The sequence below is a fragment of the Balearica regulorum genome, chromosome 17 (assembly GCF_011004875.1).
Source record: "Balearica regulorum gibbericeps isolate bBalReg1 chromosome 17, bBalReg1.pri, whole genome shotgun sequence".
In the NCBI taxonomy this organism is placed as follows: Eukaryota; Metazoa; Chordata; class Aves; order Gruiformes; family Gruidae; genus Balearica; species Balearica regulorum.
Window position 1 is genome coordinate 8,846,148 of NC_046200.1, and position 25,041 is coordinate 8,871,188.

General features: G+C 41.3%; 1 protein-coding gene across 4 annotated transcripts in view; it reads right to left on the reverse strand.

The window, feature by feature from the left end:
- ZDHHC8 (zDHHC palmitoyltransferase 8) overlaps window positions 1–25,041 on the reverse strand; it is a 119,231-nt gene that overhangs the window by 19,603 nt on the left and 74,587 nt on the right. For 3 of the 4 annotated variants that reach the window (XM_075770248.1, XM_075770249.1, XM_075770250.1), the window contains 3 exons: window positions 8,553–8,674; window positions 3,562–3,719; window positions 180–352 (listed from right to left, as the gene is read on the reverse strand). In XM_075770248.1, coding sequence (XP_075626363.1) covers window positions 180–352; window positions 3,562–3,719; window positions 8,553–8,674 — 453 coding nt within the window. Of the gene's footprint in view, window positions 1–179; window positions 353–3,561; window positions 3,720–8,552; window positions 8,675–9,004; window positions 9,846–25,041 lie in introns of those variants that run through there. The other variant, XM_075770252.1, reaches the window with a different exon arrangement.

Genomic DNA, 25,041 nt, shown 5'->3' on the forward strand with positions numbered 1-25,041 from the left:
TTACACAGGTCAGATGGGTACAGAGGAAAACCTGCACTAAGCATTTATAGGGGAAGAGCAATGGGGGATCAGGAGAGGAGTAGATCTTCACCAGTTCCAGGAAGACAAATCTTCAGATTTGTTCTTCTACATTTTCCTCAAGGCCACCTTGAGTCTTGAAAGACCAAAAAGAAGGATACGTAATGGTGGTATGAGCTGCTCCTAGCTTTTCCATATGGTTTAATACGAAGATAAGCCCAAAGGTGAATACTCCAACCATGTGCGTACTTAAGGACAGCAAGAAGAGAAAAAAATAGCGGTAGTTCCTCCGTCCTATGCAATTGTTGACCCATGGGCAGTGATGGTCAAAATCCTTGTGAAGAAAGGGAGAGACAGGGAACAATATCCAAACAATGAAAGGAAATACATTGTCTTAGAGATAAATCTGCACCATCATCATGTAAAATTACATCAGGGTAGTTCTGCAGCTTTACAACATGCTACACTCTCTTTACAAGGCTCTTCTTAGGACAAAGTGGTTTCTGTATCTATGGATGGAGAGGTACTTCAGTGTTTATAGGGGTCAAAGAGAGGATAATAATAATAAAAAAAAAAAGACAGGCGATTTATCTGCTAGCAGCAAAAGCACTGATTTTTTTATCATCCTTTGCATGAGGAGTCAATTACAATGAAGTTCTCAGAACCTAGAACATTTTGAAGATGCAATACTGCTGCAGAATTCTCTGCCCCACATTTCTGTATTTATATGAAGCTGAATGAATCCCCTTTAAACAATGGACAACATGAAAGACACTTTTTTACCAAGCAGGTCCCCAAAGAAAAGCAACATCTGGATAAGACGCAGGCAAAGTTCTGCACAAGTTCATTAACAGTTATGAACCCAAACCTAACTATATGTCTCAGTCAAAAGTTCAAAGTCCCTTATAAAGTCAGATCTCTTTTAACAGGAGATTTAATAATGAGTGCAAGCCATAGACACCTTTCAAGTGCCTTTACACATTTTTATAAGCATGTAAACCTACTGTCTTCAATGGGATTGATTATTCTTGACATGAAGACAAGATCAGGTGCAAGAAATAAACCTTTCTTATTTCTGCATTGTTCAGCACAGATATTACACATTCATTACATCAACAAATGAATTGTTTACTCTTTGTTTTGTGGTAATGCTATTTTTAAACATTCCTCAATGATGACAAAGCGGGTTTTGTATTTTTAAGTTTGGCATGATGTATTTACCAAAAATATACAAAATACAAGAAAATGGAGTAGAACTTTCTCAAAGCACATTAGAAAATGACAGGGGCAATAAAGACAATTTCAGGCTATATCTGAAATGCTGACATAGCATATGTCTATTATGCAAATCTGGTTGTATGGAGCCCAAAATATCTTTCCATCATGAAACTATATAAGCACCCACTGCAAACACTTCAGTAAAGAAAACAAAAATCTGACTACTTTTGTTACAGATTCATTTTTGGATCCCTCTGGTCACAGCAGGCTTTAGGTTTTAACTGATTTTATGTCTGCAAGTGTTGTCGGCTTTTCTTGTTTGTTCATTTTTACTAAATTAGCGCAAAATTTTTATACTCAGGGAAATATTATTTATTGCACATTCTGGATTGAAAGTGAAAAGATGTGAATTGCAATCCTGAATGGGTTCCACACAGAACAGCCAGCAGAGTTGTTCCTATCACTGTCTCCAAGCTCTTCTAGAATAGACAGGTGAGTGGGAAATAAGCATCACAAGAATCAATAAAGCATGTTGTTTAGGACCATGATTTATTGATTCAGAAGTCATTAATGCTTTTTGCCTATATTCCTTCACAGCAGTCATAATTTAATTATACAAGCAGAGCTTCTTACTTGCACACCAGAACAGTAAGGAATATCCAACTGATCTGGCCATCAATAACACTTCTGGAGAGCTTGACAGAGTCACCTTGCATTCTGGTATTTTATTTAGGTTACTTTTGGATTCTCTCCCATTTTCATTTCTGCTGCAGAACTGACTCCCATGGAGGCCTTATGGCAGCATGAAATTGCAAGTGTTTATACCAGTGAATTTTGAGCAATCTTTTTCTAAGAAAACTTCATTTCTGGAAAATGAATTTTCATGCTGAGCCACTGGGGAGGGTAGAAGAAAAAAACTCCATGGGACAACCGAGAATTTACCATCATCAAAACAATCCTCAGGATCTAGAATTAGTGATAACATTTATGTTTTAAAGCTAGGAATATATGACTCAGGTTTTCTACAAAAAATCCAGCTCTATTCAACAATTCACAACAGTCTAAAGAAATTGTGTGACACAACTTATGAATAGTTGTGGCTATTCCCCTCTACCCAGGGACCTTGGCAGCTCCTCACTCCCCATCTTCTCAAATCCCGCATCCTTCTAAGGCCTTCCACAACAGGATAGCCTTGTCCTACTCATCGATGGTCACTAGGCACAGCACTGCTTCCAGATAATTATAACCTAGGTATACATTGCCCTGAAGGAGAGAATGACTGGCAGAAGATAAACCCAGCAGCCTTTCTCTCACACATAACTGTGCTGCTTTCTTTGGTACTATTCCCTTGCTTATGGCAAAGAGGATTAGGACAAAGATGGTGTATACAACATTCTAGCTGACTCTGGTATTTTTTCCCTTTCTGATTAGTAATTCATTTTAATGGCACACCTGAACATATTTTAGACATATTGAAGATTTCATCTTTCTATTGGAAAAAAAAAAAATAGGCCTTGCAGCAGAAATTATCCTTAAGAAGTGCAATTTTTAGCTCAGCAATAAAAAATTCCCCCGACAATACACTGCTGCAGATACAGCACTCTGTACTTAGAAGTTTGGGAGATGTTTATAGCCCAAAAGCACATCTTACTGTTTGGGGGTTATTTTTTAAAAATCCTGTGTACCTCAGCAAGACCCTAAGGCTATCAAGAAACATTAGAGTCCCATAATTCAGAGCAACCAACATTAGAAACATGAACAAGTTCATGCTCTGAGCTGGGGTGTTGAAACAAACATGGAGTCCTTTCATTGACTGGAGAACCACTCGCTGAATTCTCAGTTTGGTTTTCCTAAAGTTCACACACCATTCTAGCTTCTCTGCTTGTCCACCAATGTAGGCACTAGTTTGTTCCAAATTAAATGATGAGCCCTAAGCTCACACATGACAAGCTACAATGGTTCACCCTGAATCTCCTGCTCTCCTGAACTCTGCCTCTGCATCAGCTTTTCCATTCACCCCTTCTTTTTTACATTCACAATCTCTTAACTACTTCAAGGAAGGCATAGCCAGTATTATAAATTTTTATTCTAATTATCACTGGCAACAAAGCTGACATCAAACATTATTGCATATGTAATAAACATCATAACTGAGGGCTATGTTTCAAATGGTACTAATTAATAGGAGTCCATTAACAGGGCTACAGATGGGAACTTCCAAGAACTGAAATACCGTGGAAGGACCCAACTTCATCTTTCCAGTAGTATGCGCAACCCCATCACTGAGGCAAAGCCAACAGATCATGTAATCAACAGAACTCTTACCTCAACACAGTTGTCACAGACACTGCAGTGAGAGCAGCGTGGAGGACGGTAGAAGTGACAGGTGGCACACCATTTCATCCGTACTTGGATTCCTTTAATCTCCACATTCTTGTAGAGTGGAGCTCGGAAGTCGTCGTCTTTATCTTCATCTTCATCTGCTGCTCAATGCAAAACTAAAAGTTAGTGGAAATAACAGAGGGTAAAGATAAAACAGCTATTCTGGTCATTGCCTTGGATACAGGGGCACTGCACATGCTCTCAGGCTTGTCAGAGAGGTAAGAGTGTGGTGGAAGTGATGGACTGTCAGAACAGGTTGTCTGGGGCTGCAGAACACTTCTGTGATCAGGGCTCATTTTAGCACCTCCCACTGGAGTGCTGTGCTGCCTTACTCACCAGCCCCTGGACAAAGAGAGGTGTTTGCATCTTGTCTTTGCCAGCATTTACAACCTGAATGAATAAGATGAGCTGCAGACTAGAGTCAAAGAGGGCATGGAAATCACCCAAGCCTTTGTTGTGAGAAGTTCTGCTGCATACCTTTGGGATTAATTCAATGCTAGCCTACCGGCACATAAAGCGAAAGAAATTACATCCACAAATATTAGAAGAAGCTTGTGCTAGATCAAACCCCAAAATCAACCCAAATGACCACAAGTGATGGTTTGTTCAGCGCTCTAGTGTCAGCCCACAGTCACCTGTTGCCCAAAGACCTGTTGCTCCAAAGAGTCTGATGCCACAGTAAGATATAACATTCTGAAGCAATTTGTGTGCCCGTGAAAAGCCCTTGCACCAGTGCTTACTTCTTTATAGCACATCCTGTGATCACTTCGTCATAGCATACCCAGAACACTCTTGCTTTAGTAATGGTACATAACTGGGAAGATCTCACCTCTCTCAAAGGCAGCATGGTCTACTGATCTGAGTACAAGACTGGGAGTCAGGAAGTCCTATATTCTAATTTTCTCTGTGGCCTTGGGCTAGTTATTTAGCCTCTCTTTGCCATTAGTAAGATGAGGATGACAATAACGGCAGTCATCTTATTAGGGACAACACGGTGGGTGGATGGTTTATCATCTCAACTAAGCACTGCCCTGTTTAAGAAAAGAGGCCATTTAAAAAGAAATGCACAAAATAAAAGCTAGTCTATAACAGACAAATATATATTGGAAAGAAAAGGAAAAAAATGAGAATGACGTTCATGAAAGTTCATTTTTTATTCTAGATTCCTGTAATCTTTATTTGTTTCATTGTGACAGAGAAAATCTAAGAAGTTCACATCTATTTAACACCTGGTTAAACATTATAGTATAGCTAGCATTGGTTGACTGGCTCCAAATTAGGTGCAATTTGATAATATTGTCCCTGTGGAGTATCAATCACTGTCATTTAGTTCTATATTACATCCTCTCTAGATGTGTTATCCGTACTAAAATGATCCAATTTCCATTGAGTTCAGAGGGAGTTTCTCCCTTCACTTAGATAAGCTTGGGATCTGGCTCACCTATAGTATTTACCTTGCAAGAGCGTTCTCTGGATTAACATCTGTGCATGGAAGCTGAGTGCTGTACTGGCATCATTCTCTATAATTTTCCTTCATAACTAGTCAGTGAAACTCTTAGTGAGAGCTAGACTCTACATACCTTAGGCACTTGTACAAATACAATCTGTAGGTTCTTCAATACTACTATAAACAAGCCCATGTTGTATAATACATGACACTAGAACAGTCAAACCATTTAAGCTCTTGTAAAAAAACCTGACTATGCAGACAAAAAATCCGGACATTGTATATACCTATATGCATATAAACACATTAGTCTTGCAGAACTGACACACACTTGAATAGTTTGTATAAAACAGATTCACATCAAAAATACTGGAAGGCAGTTTGCAGTTGGTATCTCTAATTAGCCAGCAACAAACATTGCAAATCGCAACCCAGACTGTAAATCAGATTTGTCAGGGTAGCCCCAATTTCAGTGACTTAATACTTCCTTTCCTTCTCATTCATTTTGGTGGATTACTGGCAACTCACTCGCACAGAGCCAATCCTGATTCATACCAGAAACATTCAGAGAGCCAACAAATTAGAAAATGATTCAAAAATGAGTAATGGATCTGGCAGTTTGATTCAGGCCCTCCTCACAATACGAGAGTGATCTGGGTTTACTGGCCCCCATAGCCCAAGTTCTATCTGCCAGAGAACCTGTAAGCCCATATGATACAGCTAGAAATGTGTTTGTTTCCAGCTTCCAGTGATCTGAGCAGAAGAATACATTGGCAGTGGAATGTATCTTACTATACAGATTCTCACACTCTGATCCACTGACACAGAACAACCAAGTCTCATGTTTTTATAACATATCTTACGATTTTTGGTGGCTTCCTTAAAGGAATCATGTGATTTCATTAGAATCTCAGCTTTTGTATTGCTTATTTGTTGCTTTGGTTTTGAAGTAAATTTGTAACTATAAGAAATGAGCTAGGAAGCTTGAAACCCAAGAAGACTAAACCTAATTTCAATAACAGAAGGCAAATAGATCTATTGTATATTCATTTTAAATCACTCCTACAATTTTTGAACTCCTTGTGCTGGCAGCTCTGCGGGCGGCGTGGGGTGGTGATAGCTTTTTTCACATGCACACTTGTGATCTGAAATAACATCTGCTCCTCTTTCCTCCCAGCACTGGTATTTATAGTCTTTTCCATCTTTTCTTTTCCTTATCAGTTTGCTTTCTTCACACATCTAAACTCCTACTTCATCACTGTCTTCCAGGATGACTTTCAACCCTTTTCTCGTCCTTTCCCCACCCTCCTTGCTCCCAGCCTCTTCCAGACCAAGCACATGCAGAAGATAGAGATATAAGGCCAAAGCCACAAATGAAGAGAAAGAGACAGAAGGTGAACTGTAGGAACTCCTCCTCTTCCTGCTTTGCTCCTGACTCCCTTGTGTTAAGGGAGATGGGAAGGGAGAGCAGGTGATGAGAAAGTTTCAAAGTTTCTATTTAATCTCCTTGTGTGTTTCTCCTTTAAATGCAAAGTCCAAAATAAAGAAGTTGTTTGCAAACGGAAGTTAGACAAGTGCAAAGGAAGGTATGAATTTACAATACACTCAGTACTGATCACTCACAGGGCATGGTGAGCACCCAGCTGCAGGCTCCAGTCTGAGGGAACTATGTTGCATAAAGATATTAGATTCCCAGACTGAGATTTTCAAAACTGAACAACTTGATTCCAGCTTTTATTCCAGCTCTCCTCCTACTGACGGCAAAGAGCATGGATGCTTTCGATAACCTCACACGCAAAGCATGTATAACCACTTCTACCTCTGTTGAGGTGGAGGAACTAAAAAGTCCAGGAAACTCCATAAAAGCTCTAAGTGCTTAAGCTCTTTTGCAAATCTTAACTAGGACCTATTTGTATCTTTAAGCGTCTAAACACTGCAGCACTTAATCTTGTACAAATGACTGAATCTTGCCCTTTGAGTTAGTGTCCTGGTTTTGGCTGGGGTAGAGTTAATTTTCTTTCCAGCAGCTGGTATAGTGCTGTGTTTTGGATTTAGGATGAGAATAATGTTGATAATACATTAATACTGTAGTTGTTGCCAAGCAGTCAAGGACTTTTCAGCTTCCCGTACTGGCCTGCCAACGAGAAGGCGGGGGGTACCCAAGAAGCTGGGAGGGGACATAGCCAGGACAGCTGACCCAAACTGGCCAAAGGGATATTTCATACCATATGACATGTTGCTCCATATATAACTGGGGGGATTGGCTGGGAGCCCGCATGGCTCAGGAACTAGCTGAGCATCAGCTCTGGGTGGTAAGCAATTGTGCTATGCATCATTTGTTCTGTATATTCTATATTATTATCCTTGTCTTCATTTTCTGTCCTATTAAACTGTCTTTATCTCAACCCACAAGTTTTACCTTTTTTCCTTTTCAATTCTTTCATTCATCCCACTGGAGAGGGAAGAAGTCAGCAAACAGCTGTGTGGTTGTTTTAGCTGCCTGCCAGGTTAAACCACAACACTTAGTTTGTCTTTACACATAATTATTTCCTTAACTGGAGTGCTGCAACACTTAATCAGGGATTCAGAGCTTCAGCTGAAAGGAATGTCAGACAGATGCTCATCATTAGACCCTGCTACCAGGAGAAACCTGGCAGTTGCTATTCAGGGAAGCCAGCAGGACAGGTACCTTGTTCTTGTCAGGTAGCAATTCAAAATAGATATTGAGTTCAGTGAATAGAGGTGAGGAAGTAGAGCTTTCAGAGGGCACAGATCCATTGGTTTAGCAAGACTGCCTAGAGCAGTGTCTGCTGCAAACTGCATGTGAATAATTATTGGAAGACGGATAAAATGAGGTGATAATTCTCTCATTAGGATGTGTTAAAAGAGATAGCTGCACTGTGGTTCCCATTACAAAAGCTGAGCAATCTTTATCCTATTTAATCAGCTGTGAATCAGTACTAATTTAAGCAGGCATATCTTTCTAAATGTATACATTTTTAGACACTCTAAGGCAAGCCTTAATCATTATCTTTTTTAGCGTTCAATGCTTTTGCACTTGTTTTAAGGCTTTTTGGAAGGTCTGTTTTGATGAAGCTGTTTCAGCAAGTTTAGCCTCTCCCCTCTGTCGTGCTCTGCTACCTATTGTGAAGACAGTGACTTAAATCCAATGTGCCAGCATGACACAGGGGATGGCAATCGCAATCACATCAGTCAGGAGAGCTACTGAAGGAGAACCATTCTACGCAACCTTGTGCCCTCAACTGCCAGTCTGAGCAAGTGCAAGGACAACTGACATTCCCTAGCTCACAAGAGAGATGGAGGGTATCCAGCATTTCACTACCATCCCACCTCCACTGCCAGCTGAGTATAACAAATAAAGAAAGAAGAAAGGGGATTAGTCAGCAAACAGTGTATTAGGATACCTGACACCTCCTTTGGCATGGGTTTTCAAATCTCCCCCCACAACAGTCCCATTCTCTGTTACCTCGTGGGAAGACTCCAGGGTCCATGAAAGTTGCCATGCTGAAGTTTGCCAGTACAAACAAGAACACGAGCCCATTGTACACAGGGATGGCTGGGGAGATGGCTTTTGTCAACCAGGGGCACCTGTGGAGAAGAAAAGTTATAAGTAAGGACTCTTTCGGCTGTAACACGTAGTTTCTTCCCATTCACCATCATCACATAGAGAAGTAGCCTTGTCCCCTCCCCACCAGCCATGCAGCAAGGCTGAATTTGCAATTTAAGATCAGAAATTTCCACAGAGCCAGTTTCAGTGATCTAAAGTACACTGCAGACACCCTCTGTAAAGCTGCTTTGTTCCATAGCACAAAAAGCACCAATTGTTCACAGGGCTTTGCAACCCTATTGCCTTATTTGCAACCTGGCATTTTGCTTCTCCATGTAAAAGCTTCATCCCATTGTTGCATTTCTGTTTACCTTATATACAGCCTTGTTGCATTGGAGTTGCTTTCAATTTTCACTGGTGTAATGCAGAATAGGATTCTTAAACCACTGATCTCCACAGCAGGTACAACGAGAAGCACACTTACTTCTCGCTACACTTCCCTGAGTAGTTTTCAACTCCAAATAACACTCAGAACCAACATTATGAAACCTCTCCTTGGGGGAAAGTTTAGTCAGACCGAGCATGGGCTCTGCAGGTGTCAGCAGAATGTGAGAATGCAATATTGAAAAAGAAAGTGGATGGCATCTGCCACATAAAGACTTTTCAGAAACACTGGAAAGGCTTGCTGCCTACCTGGCGAATGCAACTGAGAGGAACTGAAGATAAAGGGTAAAGGAGAAAAAGTAGGAGACTTTGGAAAGAGGATGGAGAAATTCCTATTAGTTATAGGAAAATTGTTTTAGCTGCAAAGAACACTTCCCACCAGCAGAGGAGGGCAGGACTAAGGCAGAAAACAGCCTGTCTTACAGTCAACTGCCCAACAGAAAGCAGTGTTTATTCACCCAGCCATTTACAGCCTCTCTAAACCCTTGACCAAATCTACTTCTCTGTTCTGCATAAAGAGGTTTGGTGTTATAGGGTTGCTGACAGGAAAAATCTGATCAATCTCATGAATCTGGCAAATATAAATAAGGAAAAATGTGGGACAAAGAAGCTCTTTGAAAAAAGTAAGATCCCTGAGTGGCTCCTTAGATTTCCACCTGCCTTGACAGCCAGGGACTCCTCCAAAGCTGCTGAGCAGACAGCCAGTCAGCAGCAATACCTTGCTGCCATTAGCATAAATCATACACCGGCCCACATATTCTGGATTGTGTTTTGCCCGAATTACATGTATGGTTGAATGTGATTATCTGCCAGGCTGAAGCCTGCGGAGTCTGCGGAATCTAATTCGCACTGGTTTTGCTACCGATATGCTGTTTTGAACAGCTGAAAATGGTGTTACTGACCCTGAAGAGACACTGTTAAATATGCTCTTGTGGCCAGCATTAGAAGGGCACCATGTTTTCTCCTCCCATTTGTTTGTGAGCAGGCAGGAAGAGATGTGTTTGCACTCCCCTCCTCTTCACAGCCAGGCTTTCAACACTGCACTGCTGCAAACTGGTTTTAAAGGGACCTTTCCTTGTGTGTGCTTCAATCAGACTGGCCTGGAGCAAGTAAAAGATGGACAAATCCTACCCAGGGTGAATAAACTGTAAAACCGAGAGCAAGGTATGTCTGTCGCAGGGGCCAAACCTCCAGGCTGACTAGAGGAGAAGGAAAAAATAAATCTCACTTGAGTAAGGATGCTTTGCTGTAGCTCACAGAGAGGGAGCAGAAGCATGAAGTTTCTCCTGGGTCTGGTCTTAAGTAGGGAAAGGCCCAGGATATTAACACCTATTAAGAGACTAGGAACAGGCTGAGAGCTCAGTGGAGGAGAGCTGAATTTCTCTGTGTTTCTCTTGCATTTGGGATCTCTTCCAGGTGGTTGTGGAGCTTGGGTAAAGGAACAGGTCTTGTAGAAGAGAAAGCTGATGGAGATGAACTAGTACAGACAGACCCAGCTGAAGACAGCTGGACTCCATGAGGTACCCTACGACCCTTACGTTCCCCAAGAGGTGGAATTCCAACATGCAGCGAGGTCATACTGACTTGCTGCCATACTCAGTTGTCCTCAAAGCAACTGACAATGACTGATAACCAAGGCAAGGCAGAAGTTTCTCGCTTGCCATGAAAAGTGCTGCAGTGACCTTGCCAAGCAAGCTGCAGGCCTGTCACTAACAACAGTTTCTGCCAGATCCTTTGGAGGAAAGCAAAAGAAATCCTGAAATAGGTGGTTGTAGAATGAATTCTACCCAGGGGAGGGTTCTTCCCTCTAAATTATAATAAAATTAGATTCAGTAATGGGCATGACTGACTTAATTTCTTCCCATGAAGAAATTGCCTACACAGAGAAAGAGTATGAAGTTACCCATTGCTTGTCAAGCATGGAGGAGAAATTTCCTTGGCAGTAAAGTCAAGGAAGTTGGCAAATCAAGGGACAGGAAACCCTTTCTTACAGATAACTAGTTACTCGTAATGAGATTATAATGAGAGAGATTGTCTCAGATGATTAATGTAAGCATTTGTTAACATTCTCATTTGTGATTTACTTTGACGCGTTCCCAACAAATACATCAAAATACTAGGAAAAACTTTGGCCATAAGCTAAACTGAACAGCTCATTTAATGGGTAAATAGTGTAGCTGACAATACTTCATGGAAGTTGAAATAAAGGATAGAGTGAGTCATTGTACATATTAGCCAGAAGGTCTGTTCACAATCCTTCCATTTTTTCTTCCCAGAATCTTTATGCAGCATCACAGATTACATAAAATTAGATGGGACAAAAGGGGCCTCATTTGTAAACTAGACTGACCGATAAAAACAGATGTGGAGATCAAGTCCTGGCTCGTAACTGTAAAAAGGTCTGAAAAGAAAATGAAATTGCTACTAGGATTCCCCAAAAAATTATGCATCCTCCCTGTCCCTCTCCCCTAATGCACACATAATTTTAGGCAAAGTAACAGAAGTTCTAATCCAAGTCTGGCAGGTTGTTTTATCACTAATCCATCATGCAAAAGTCTGGCTTTTGACCCTCTGCACACTCTGCCTCAAGGGAGCTGCAGAAATGTTTGAGCAGGACCTCTAGTGAGTTTCTTTTTTACTTTGTGCATATCCTCTCTCCAGGAGATCTGCTTCCAGCAGCAGTAACACTGATCTATGGGACAAATCTAGCTGAACTTTTCAGTTGCTTTTTCTAACAGAAGCAGTTATGAATCTAGATAAACAACACATGGATTCAAAGCTTTCTTTGGGTTGTGAACCCAAAATTTCAAGAGGCTACAGTCTTGTGTCTTCAACTCATTTCACAGTGGAATTATATAGCATGAAAGGTACCACAAATTTTATAGTCACATAAATTAAGTACAGCCAGGAGCAGTATATAGTCCCCTAATGAAGCACCACCACCAGATTCTTCTGACAGAAAATCTAAACCCCAAGATTTCTGATGTGCACTGACATCTAGGAGCAAAACCACCAAGTCCTAACCCAGAGCTTTTCTATTACAGCTTAATTATTGTCAAAGAAAGCTGCAGCCTTTGTGTTTGCTGGAGCACCTGCAGAATCATGGTCATTGCAGAGGTCAAAGGCAATATCCTTGGACCACCAGAAAGTTAAGTGATAGAACACAGTACCAGATGTGCTATGACTTTCCTTTTGCATAAGCAGCTAGAGATGCACCTGGCATGTCTACAGCTCAGAAGACTCTTTGTTCCTCATGGCCATTATTCCTCACTGCACAATCAACATTTAAGTTCAAGGTAGATGTGAAAATAAATGTACAATGGGTGCTCTGTTCCAAGTTAGTTTGGATCCCTCACTTGAACCAGGAGACCTGAAGGATAATATTGCTACTGTTGCAGGTACGAGCGATGCTGCATCAGGAACTGCTCAGGAGAGAAACCTTCAATGGTTTTGTTTACTGTAGAAATTAAGAGCCAGCACATGCGACCGTGGCATACTAGAGATAATTATGGATCTCAAATTCCTCTGAACAAAGCACACAATTACACAGGCAGCATTTTCCTCATAATTACACTTCTCTGGCATAGAGTGATTCTGCTCATAACTCAGAGGAAGAGTAATTCAGGGTGACAGATTTAATCTCATTTATCCTATTTGCTCTTGAAACCCTACCCTAATAAAATGGAAAGTTAAAAAGATCAACAAATAGGATCACACAACTTGCTAGGTGTCAAATAGACTTAATGCATCATCAGCTGACTTCCTCTGCTAAATTAAACAACAAATAATCCTTTCTGCTTTTTTGCTTGGTGCTTTGTAGCAAGCATGTTAGTGTCTTATAATTATAGTTCACCTGTAATTAAGTAATTGAATAGGATGTTTTTCTTGTATCCTGCTCTAAATTAAGATTTGGTGTTTTTCATTAAAACCTTACACAAGCTTAGAGAAGCAGTAGGCCATCGGGGATGGAGCCTGGGATTTCAAGAACCAGGTTTTAGTCTTGGCTCTGACACTGGCTTGCAGAGTGACTGAAAGCCATCTGCCTCTCCCCTTCACTCCAGTTAGGCCTTTTGCAAATGAGACATGAACTACTGACAGACCATCTTCCCCACTGTAGGACAGAGAAGGGATCACCTTTGGCTTTCCAAATCTTAAAGCATCTCTGTTAGGGCCAGGCTGGTGGTCCTGGTGTTCACTTCCCTGTAGCCAAGTGCTGATCACCCCCCCTCCTCTCCTGCAGTGGGCAGGGGTAAGGCACACCACTCCTGCCAAGGAGCTGTTGTGTGAGGACTGTGTCTGTGATTTACCTAGTAAACCAGGCCAGTAGTTCATTTCACACTCTGCTTGGACCGCAACAAGCACCTCTGCGCACAGGCTCCCTCGGGGTTCTGGGTGCCTGGAGGCCAGAGACGAGCAGAACATGGAGCAGGAGGCTACAACCCTTCTCTTTTGAACACAAAGACAGTGAAATCTGCTTGTGTAGTGCACAGAGAAGATATGGAAACTGCAAGAGTACAGACAGGCACCCAAATTTTGGATAATTACCTACACCTATTAAGAAAGCGTCTCTTAACTTGAGTCAACCTCTTCCACCACTAAAGTCCTAACAGTAATATGAATTAGCTGATTCAGCGCATGCAAGTAGAAGCAGCTCAGTGAAGTAGGGACTAATGAGATAAGAGGGATCAACAAGCAAACATAATTTGACTAAGCACTGGTACTAATTTCACTGAAAACTTTCAGACTGTGTCCTGGCTTGATTCCTCTCCAAGAGTTATTTGACTGTTACGAACATGTACCAATTTGTGTACTGTAAAATCCATGTGAACAATTTGTAATCATCACCAGATCTGACCAAAGATTTAACATTTCTAACATTACCCCAATATCCAGCAATCCTAGGAGCCGGACCCAGTGTCCTGGGCTGCCTAGGAGATGGACCCTGTCCTGTGCCTACTCTGAAAGGCACAACAGTCTGGATGGCTGAGATAGTTCAGAGAAGAGACAGGCACACAGAGGTGAAATTCCTCTTAATCCAGTACTGTACCAGCCGGACCATAAATGAAAGGGCTGTCAATTGACTGATTCAGAATACCCACGTTTTAGAAGAATGTGGAATTAGATGTAAACACTACACCTTAAAGCCCATTCCACCAGTGTGTACGCAGGACAGAGAAGGTGCAAGACAGCACCCTGAAGGCTGTACACTCCCCAGTATGCACCACAGAGCAGAGAAGGACAGAGATTCAGTCTTTAGCAGCGAAAATCTAACACATTTTTCACATATCGCAGTCTGGGTGAGATTTTTCCATTTATATGCTTTTTCCTACCCTGAAATCACAGAAAAGTATCTTTCTGGAATAGTAACAGAAGAAAAACAAACGTGCTCATTTTCCATTTTTTGTCACTACCAAAGATAACTTGGAGATTATTGTACATCTAAAAATATTTTCCAAGGTGCTAAGTCATCTATACGTTAACAAGGCATCACTGGAAACAGTCAGGAGAGAATGTATCTGAGTGTCATAACCAATGTGAAACAGAATGGCAGGTCTTGTGAAAATAGCAGAAGTTTCAGGATAGCCAGGTCCTTTGCTCAGCTCTGCCACATCAGATTTTGATAAACGAACTAATTTCTGTACCATATCTTACTCATTGCCAAGACTGCAGATAATACATTGTTGCCATAGCACTACACCCTCACCACAAGTACAGCAGTTGTACTGATAGAAAGTGGTATAAAAGGATAACAACTCCAAGTGTTACATAAAAATGGGAAAAGGAGAAGTAAATACTGGAGAATTTACTACTGAAAACCAGAAACTGACACAAGCCGAGTGCCACATGGAGCTGCTCATGCTGTGGGAGGTAAGTGGGAAATACCAAAACACCTACCCTGGGTTTCCAGGTGCAGTTATCCATCACAAGAGGCAAAAAATCCCCCCAGAACCCACCACCAAAACCCTCATGAATTTCATGAGCCCCTTCCTAATTGAAATATAGCTGAACACTAGAGACAGAGGTTCAAATCTATCACTTGCTTAACTGTATTTAATTATTCACAAGAAATGTGCTGGGCTGAAACTCACTCAGGTTTAACAAGAGCTGATGGGGTTTCAGTGAACTTTCCATTACAGCCTGGACTCCATCCAAAGGCTAGTAGTTCATGTCTTGGCAATGTACAGATCAGAGGAGCTAAATCAATTAAAAAGTCAACTTGAGATATAATGGTCCTTGGTGAAAAGTCTTATCTGGGCTATACATCACCCCCAAAGTAAAATATACTCTACTCTTTTCACAAAACTGCTTGAAAGCTCTGGAGCATGTTCCCTTCCTCCCTTTTTAAAGTCTCCAAGTATCTGAGAAAAGACACTACTGTCATGTGAACAGATATGGGAGAAATATAGAGAAGTAACAAGAATATGTTAGAAGTAACAATAACCAATTCTGAGTAAGACAACCACAGGGATAAACATATCCATCATCATGCTCAAGTTCAGAAGCCATCCAGCCACCCCAGACCTGTTGCACAGGCACAGATTGACCCTGCAGCCAATGGACAGGACATACTCTTATGAGCTACACACACAATGTGACTTTACATCATGTGCACGGTAAGCAGACAGGACCGGATCATGCTGGACTCAATGCATATGCTTTGCAGAGATGCTCTCTACCTGCTCAGTAGCTGCTGGGAGCCCAGAAACCTGGTAGAGCACCCATAAAAGTCGAAAAGACATTAGTTACTACCTGGAGCTGCATTCAGTTGCTCACAGCAGCAGGGCTTGGGCAGGCAGGGGCTGAGCTCATTTGCAAATACAGATTAAAACAGCAAAATCCTTCTCTACGCAGTGCTTTGAAATTTGCGTTGTCCTGCAGTGAATTAAAGAACTCTACACAGAGCCGATTAGCACTTACTGACTGACATACATGAAAGGCCAGGACAGAGTTTTTGTTTTGATATACTTGTAAAGGAATATGCTATAATAGCATCACTTGAAATACCCAGCTTTTTATTTGCACCTCAAATTGAAGGCATTCATTGCACATTGATTCTAGGGTATATATAGGCTGGATTTCAGAGCACACAATAACGTTTTTATATTAGGAGAAGGATAATGCTCACATCAAAGTGAGACAGTAGGTCTTCATGGCACTTCAAGTGTCTAATGGGCTGCAGGCAGAGTCGCCCTGAGCAGCAGTAAACCCTCTGGTGCCTCATGGAAAGGAGCCGATTGCCAGTGCACGGGCAAATCAGAGTGGATTCTAAGTGCAGGTTACAGAGTGAGCACACAGATACAGAGACAAACCCTCTCATGTGAAGCTCCTGGGTTTGCATTCTCAGCCCTGCACTTTACAAAGCCTAAAATGCCACGCAAGCTGGAAGAGGCAATGACAGGTGTAATCCAGAGCTTCTCAAACATGAATGAATCTTTTATTAGCACCATGCTGAACAGCTGGAACCGAACCTGACTTATTCCAGCAGCTAATAAAGAGATGAGTATATGGGTGGTCTTTGGGTCATGACAGAAGAGGAGGACAGTAAGGAGTTACTGCAGAATAACCACAGAAAGAGAGACACTAGTTGCCCTGTCACACTGAAAGCTTTAAATCCATTTGGTTAGAAAAAGAAGAAACTGCTGCCCAGTAACATTCCTTCGCAGTTCTGTCTGCATATGGCTGGCCACCAGCATCTCTGTACTGCAACAGCTGAATGACTTCCAGCCCCTTCCAAAATTCACAGAAGGGAATTATCAAGCCGCAGAACCCTTGCTAAATGGGAAATCTGAGAATTACCTCCAAAAGATGCTCTATGAACCAATAATTCATCACACAGCCAAGCTCTCAATGCATGTGGCTGCAATGCCCTCAGTCTGTGCTCCTGTGTGCACTATTTCCAGCAATAATCACAGTCCAGCTGCCCAGCACAGTGTCCAGGGAGGTCGAAAGACACTTCACAGTGTCTGAAAGGAATACACACACTACATAAGCTGAGTTTTTCTGAGCATTTTTGAAGTTACCATGTGGAATGCAAACTTGTGCTTCTAATTTGTAAACATCAGAACTACTAAATTAATGCCACATCTACTATAGCATTGCTAAAGAGACAACCCCTCATCTTGAGTCCACCAGAGTCCCATTTCCTTGAGTAATGAAGAACACAGTTTATTTGGGTTTTATACCACTAGTGACCCTCATGATCTTCCAGACCTCTCAGCAGTCCGTAACCCAAGTTTTTGTTGGATAGATGGAATTGCATTTGCCAGACCCCCTGCCTCTCTCATGGAAAAAATGCAGAGAACAGCTCCTCCTTGACTGAAGGCTGTTCTCCAGTGTTTTCCCTATTGTCCTCATCCTTGTCAATACACGCATGAATCCACCAGCAACACAGAAAGGTGAGGTGGGCTGCTCCAACAGAGTTGCTCTTTAAACTAAGTTCAAATTATTAGCAGCCTAATTCAGACACACTTGAGGTGTTCTACTGGCACAGAAGGATTTGTACAGACTTTGCTCACTGTACTCCCAACCACACACTGGCAGAACACATCTAGTACACATTCAGTGTTGGAATTCATGAGATAGCAGTGCAGTGGAAGCAAGGTGGCTCACTATTAAGTATGCTGTGATGAGAAACAGGTAAAGAAATATTATGTGATGAGGAGGGGGATGGTGACATCAGTGAAAAGATACAGTCTATATTACCCTTGTTGAAAAGTTAATTTGATGTTTTAGATATTCTTTTTTCACATGAGCTTCAGTAGAAAGAAATTAAATTTCACAAGATACCATCCCTTTACAGCTACTGGAGAAATTACTTAACTAAAAGACAGCATCTATTAAAGTATGTGCCACTTTTAAATTAACAATGAGCCAATATGCATAAGAAACATTCAACATGAGCTCTAAACTCTGTGATCATGTCCCCAGTGGATTAGCAGAGAATAGGGTAATATAACATGCTTTCCAAGGTGCAGGGGAAAAAGAAGAAAAGCAGAGACTGTCCAGGTGTCTGAGCTTAATCCCAGACAGCCTGGGTGTCAGGGTGCCCGTCACGGGTCTGCATCAGAGAGCAAGCTGCCTTGTTAAAACTCTGCATTGAAAAAAGCTGCAGGGGCTGCTTGAGGTGGTGGATACTAGTAGGGAATATCTTATTGGAGGACCTTATCTCTCTGCCATGCATGCCACTTAATTCATGAACCGGCAGCAAGATGCCAGCTGGCCCTGTCAGGGATGTTGCACGGCCTGAGCTAGAAGGACATGAAGGATCATCCAGCTACAGGCGAGGTCTGACACCGCTGCCACAATTCAGGTGTTTGGGGAGAGCACGCACCCCAATATCCAGCCAGCTCTGACAAAACTGCCAGCTGCTTTTTGCAGTGCTGGGTCAACTAGAGAGAGATTTGTACAAAGGAGGGGGAGGAAAGTCCTGTGAGGCTGGTAATAGCAGTTAAATTTCTTCTATGACTTGAGAGAGCTGTTCAGGAAATTTAGAACTAATTAAGACCAGAGGTTCTTGCAGACTTGTCTGGATCATCTATTGGCTTTGAAATCTAGAAACAATACCTGTCCATGGCCTGAATAACATGCTTCAGAGCTGCTATGCAAGTTCTTTTATCTATGCAATAGCTTGCTTATGCAGGGAAAAGAAGCCAGTCCTAATCTGAACTCTCTTGTTTGAAGATTTCTAGACACATATACAGCAAGATTACTGCAGTTATTGAAAGGTTTCCCCGTATGAACCAGAAAGAGTAGAAGCTTCATATTTTACAGGAGAGATGACCGAAACAAAGAGGTAGAGGTACCTCTATTGCAAATAGATACAGAAGATAGTGTAGAAAGTGCAAACATTCTTCTTTATCAAGTACTGGAGCAAATATATAATAACGAAACAAAAGCCTCCCTTTGAATCCCATCTTTAATTTCTCTCTGGAATATCCTCCCAAAAAGGGTTTTATGGAAACCTGAACTGAGACCATGACATTTATATACCTTATTCTCACTACAGTGAAAAAGAACATTTGCATAGGTGGTATAATGGGGCATTAATATACTAAGATTTTAAGGGGGGGGGGGGAGAATATAAAAATTACTTTATCTGAGATTTAAGAAAAGAAAAATGCAAGAGACACTCATGTTTCAACCTATAAAACAAACTTTGCATTTGTGAAGAACGTGCCCTTGTGGCCACCTGCTTTGGGACATTTTACCCCTTCCCAAGCCACCAGCTGGTACAAGCCACCTCGCAAGACAGGACATCAGAGGAGAATCATCAGTGATTCAGCCTATTTTGGCAACACCTTTAATCATAAACTGAAACAGATCTAACAACTATGGCCACGGTAACAAAAGAGAATAGGACACATCATCCAATTCAGCACCGTGCTGTCACAGACCCCATGTGTACCACCTTGCCCAGCCATGCGCTGTCCTGAAACCAAGCAACATTTTATACACCAGGTCTTTTATCTGTAGGATGGATGCCAGCAACAGCAGGGCAGAATTGGGGCCCTCTGAAACAGTTCACAGCCCGTTTCTGCTGGAGGACTGGGACTGTTTTGGGGCGCAAGGACACAGCTGAAAAATCTTTTTGTCTTCCAGCAGAGGTAGTGGGACACACAAGCCAACGAGCAACCATGTAAGATTACATTGCAAGCAAGAGATGTATGCAGTTCAAAAGAAAACCAAGGGTGCAATAACAATAATAAATACATTGCTTAGCCCGGTGGAAATGTTATAAAACTAAATGCATTCCTACATTTGCATTCATCAAATGAAAAAACGTATCAAACTTTAGCTTGTTCTCATTATCTCCACCTTTCCCCAGTAACATCATCATCTTCATTCCGCTTTCTAGTTTTGCGAGGGAACACCCCCAGGCAGCAGCAGGGTCAGAGCAGCCTTTTTCTGAACATCTCTACTAGAAATCTGTCTTCTCTTTCCCTCTATGGAGCTATTCTCCTTTTCGTGAGTGTCCCAGAGAAATCACTGAATAACTTTCAAGCTCTGTTTCCTCTTTTCTCCCTCCCATCATTCTGTTACTAAATTAAATGACTGAGCAGTAACATACGTGTTCTCATGCAGCAAAGGAACATGGTGCTATCGCTGCTTTAATTTGGGTGTGTGGGAACACAGAGACGTTCTGAGGCACCCACACAGGTCTCGCAGCCCATGGACAGGTCTGCAGATAGATGTCCCAGGCTCAGAGGTAAAGGTGACACATGCAGGAGATTCACAGCTGTTCCTATGCACTCTCTCGACAGATACCAAAAAGAACCACTAAGGTAGACAGCCACTGTCTTCTCAAACTATTAAACGACTGTGACCTCCTGGCTTAGATTAAGCGTTTCAAATTTTAACAGCACAAACCCAGCCCAAGTCCCAAGACTCCCCTGCCTGCACATCGACGGCTGCAACATCTCTGCTCACCACCTAACAGGATTAGGGCAGGCTTCTGGAGGCAGCTTCTACTACAGGTAAAATCTTATTACAGGACCTATCAAAACCAAAAATGCTTTTGGGGAGCAATAAAAACCTAAACCAATCCATAGTGACTGTCACATTAACAGTCATATTTTTTATTTAAATGATGAAACATAGCATTACCGGTTTAGGTCTAAATGTTTCTGTCAGCTTGGACAAAATATAAAGGGAGTCTTCCAATAACAGTTTTGGTGCACAGGCATTCAATTCAGGTTGACAGAAAACAAAATTACTTTGCTTAGAAAACATCCTAAGAGGTGATAACATCTTAATTACAGAGACAGGGAAATGGGCTTCAACCTGCTGTACAGATTAGTTTCTTGCCAATTTCACTCTAAAGTGCAACAAGGTGGGGATCTCACCAGCAGTCATGATGGCAGGGGGAAGTGTTATTGCTTTACTTGAATATTATTTGCTCTACCCCAAAGCCTATCATTTTTAAAGACAGAAGAGTAGCTTGCTCAGGTACTGCAGTGGACATAGAGTAGCTGTTTTCCCTACTAATACCTCAGTATTCACTAAAAGCCTACGGGTTCTGTGGTTTTGGGCGGTGTTTTTTTGGAAGAAGCACAAAGTTATCAGAAAAGGTACAATCAGGCTCTGGGCCTGATGAACTAGCAGTCTTCCAACTCTGTTGACATAATTCAGGAACATAAGCCAGGATTACAATTACCTGAGATGCATTAACAAAGCTTAATGCACTCCCGAGTCAAAATGGGACAATTAGCAGCTCCTGTACCAAAATAGAAGACTATGGAAATGGCATGTGTGTCACCATCTGCTAACGATGTGCAACAGGCAAACCAATTCAAGGAGAAAAAAAAAAAAAAGAAAAAAGAAAAAAGAAACAGTTTCTTGATGAAACTTGTTCCCATTTCCAAGAATCAAAGCAAATATTCAGCTTAAGCATTACATTTTCCAGATTCCCAGCTGGGACTAGAATGAGAAGCATCCCTTAAATTTTATGATTTAACTGTTGAGAAATTTCCAGGCCAAACTGTCAAGCAAGAGGTTTGGATAAGGTTCTGAACTGTGGGATGTTTTGTCTGTGGAGTTCTACTATTGCTTCCAATAGCAATAGTTACTATTAGTATGCGTACTTTTTAAATACCAAGTTGTTCCTGAACTTTCCTGAAGTTCATAATTCATGCTTTTTTTCCCCTTGATTTAATTTAAAGAGTAGGGGCCATCGTTCTGCTTTTCAGAAAAATATGAACATTTACTTCTTGCTGAACAGCTGTCACAGTGTAATGAAAATAATTTACTGTTCAGTTTTTCTGAATGAACCCCTTATCCCTCCTGCCCTTCCTCCCTCGAATATTTCCTAAAAATCATATGCCACTAGCGAACTAGTTTTGGCTTATACTAGAAAACATCTTAAACTCTGGGATATCTTACTTTCCTTTACATTCCTCTTCAAAAGCAGATGAGTCTATCATAATAGTTAGGGGAAATGTGGAGCTGCACATCACAGAACAGCCACAGAGACATAAACAAAGCTTGCAAAGCTAGAACTGAACTTCCATCTCCTTTGATTTGAGGAGGGGGGAATAAATTTAAAAAAACCAACCAAACAAACAAAAAAACCCTATCTCAGTCACCACAGTCCTTATCTGAGGCTGTTTTGTAAATTTATTACATGACACAAACAGCTCCAATCTTCCTGGTCTCATATGTCACTGACAAAATTTTTTTCTTTTTCTTTTTTTTCCTTTTTTTTTTTTAAAAAATAAATACATGACTACTGGAAAATCCAAGCTCAGAGCTACAATTCATATTCTGAAGAAAACTTTGAAGGAAACTCATAACTTCTCAAAATGTAGCACACTGTATCTCACTCCGAAGGGCAATAACATGGTAAAAATGAACCATGTTCTGGGAAGTTAAATCCCTGAAGTGCCTTTTGGTGAATATGAAAAGCAATTTCTGTTTCAGAGCCAAAATTTTCCCTTTTTCATGTCTTAATTCCAGGATGCACATTTGAATCCTACAAAAAATACTTTTTCACTCACCCACTGGACTACAAAAAGGCTCTCTTTTATTTACTTGAAGAAGTATAGTCAAGTAGTTAAAGTAAGTAACCTGGTCAAGGTTTATTTTTTTCACCAGTTTGTCTATATATTCCACAATTCAGCAATTTTTTTACTCTGGGAACACCTCACCTTTAACATTAACTGCCCTCCCTCAGCAGTGTTGGGAAGTTTTCCTTTTAAAAGAATACAAAGATATGTCAATAAAAATTAATTGGAGTGTTATAGCCAGTCTCAAGAGAAGTTCACCAACTAGATAGACACAGATTTACTGAAAGAATGGCTGGAATCAGTGATTATTAGCAACAGACTAGAAAATCCGTAAATCAAGAGATTTATACTGCTGCAGGTCAGGCAAGGAGATGCAGATGTGGAGTGGGGCCCATCCTCTTCTGCATCTTCTATCACAGCAGCCCTCCCAAAGCTTCTCACTTGCGCTATTTATACCTAATTTTCTGGCACACTTACAGGCATGTTTCCATACCCTAAGCTAGGAAAGGAGCCTTTTACTTTGTTTGTTCCTCAGGCGTGAGTGACACACTCATTTTATCAACACTTCAACATTTGCTGTTCAACATTAAACATAGATATCAGAAAGGCTTCATTTTTTTAACAATACCAGGTCAATCAAGTAATTGACAAGTTAACAAATCTGTTTGCTTTTCACAGCACTTTGCTTTGATTTTTTTGTAACTAAACAAAAGACGGTTTGGATCCTGCTTTTTCCTTCAAAATGGAGCGCTGCCCATACAGGCACTTTAACTCTGTATTTACTTTCTAAAGCCTCATATTCCCTCTTCTCCCTACCCATGACAGCTCAAGGCAAACCACAGTCCTGGGACATCTGGAGGTTGTGGTTTGAATGAATCCCAACCACGAACAAAAGCAATCATCTTTCTGAATTAATAAATACTTAAGACTTGTTAGTATTTCTGAATTGCAAAACTTCGTGCTTGCAAAAGCTATACAGAAAATAGACCTCCTTCAAAAGGTTATTGAAAAGCAAAAGCTCCATGTTAGTTATCTTAACTGTGCAAGATGAGAAAATGCATCTGCCTTGTGTCTTTAGCAATTGACACACAGCAGCTCCTTTAGTATTGCTTGCTTCTCTTGAATTCACATAACCATGGCTTTAGTTTCACAAGGACTTTTTGTGAATGTTGGGGGAAAAAAAGGCTAGAGATATGGTATGGTTATGCTAAAGATACAGTGAATGCAGTCAGCAAGAAGTATCCTCTTTTGGCATAGTAACAGATGACGAGACAGCAAAACCCAGCCTTGAACTGGAAATATTTTAAATTCTTCACAATTTGTGCCAGCAAGATAAGGAAGGGGTTAAAGTGAATCCAGAACACCTTAACAGACCTAGAAAAAGCAAAGAGTCTGTCCAGAAAGCTGCTCCCATGGGAGCCTCTGTACCACCCGTCCCTACCGGGTGAGGGACAGCACGGCACCTGTGCAGTTAAATCATTTCAATAAAGCTGTGCCCTTCTTAAAAGTCAGTCTGGGTGTGCACTTCTGGCAGACAGGCTGCCTGGGCAGCAGAGGGGAGGAGCAGGCAAGGAGAAATGGATTCACTTTCCACCAGGATTTTGTTTCCTACAAACTCGACTCCCAATGCTTACCTTCACAAACACACAGGCGCTGAATTGTTCAAATTACATATAATCTTGTGTTGCTCATTTATGACAGCTCAACGTGCGACAAAGAAAAGAACTTAAAAGTGCTCAGCTTCAGCTCCCTTCAAACAGGAAGAAAGCCTGTGGTGACAGGCTAGAGAATGCGTGACTTGTTTTTCCACCACCCCATAATGCACACGTAGCACACTGAGTTCAGGAGAGCTCCAGCGAAACTCTGCACACGGGCTCTGAGCGGTTGTCTGCAATAGAGTTAAATCTCCAGCTCCCTCGCCCCAAGTTAGGAGTACAAATCACAGAAAGCAGAACCTCTCTGAAACATCTCTCGCAAATTGTTGTAATTTCCCATCCATCTTCAGCTCGGATGACTTCGCTGGGTCCACAGGGGACAATTTACAGCATTTGTTTTGGATTAAGGGTTCCTAAACTCTGACTCAGGAGACAGAGTCAATGATCTGCAGCTGCCTCACAGAGCCATGTTAAATGGTCAAAGTGCCAATCCCATGTGGCTGTGTTAGTGAGTCCTAAACGAGTTTGAGTCCAGTTATCATCTGATCTAAAATTTTAAGAATCAATGACTAGCAAATTGATTTGCAGACTGGTAAGAATGTGAAAGATTTGATCGATAATCTCTATTGAAAAGGACATGGTTTGTTCAGGCATTAATTTTTTTTTTAATTAGTAAAGTTAGCTGAACAAACCAACACAACATTTTTCTCTATTAGTGAAATCTACTGTTTGTCATTTGCTTTTGTGTTGAAAGCTACTTCTTACACCACACCTTGCTTTGTGTGCAAACAATATTACCAACAGTTG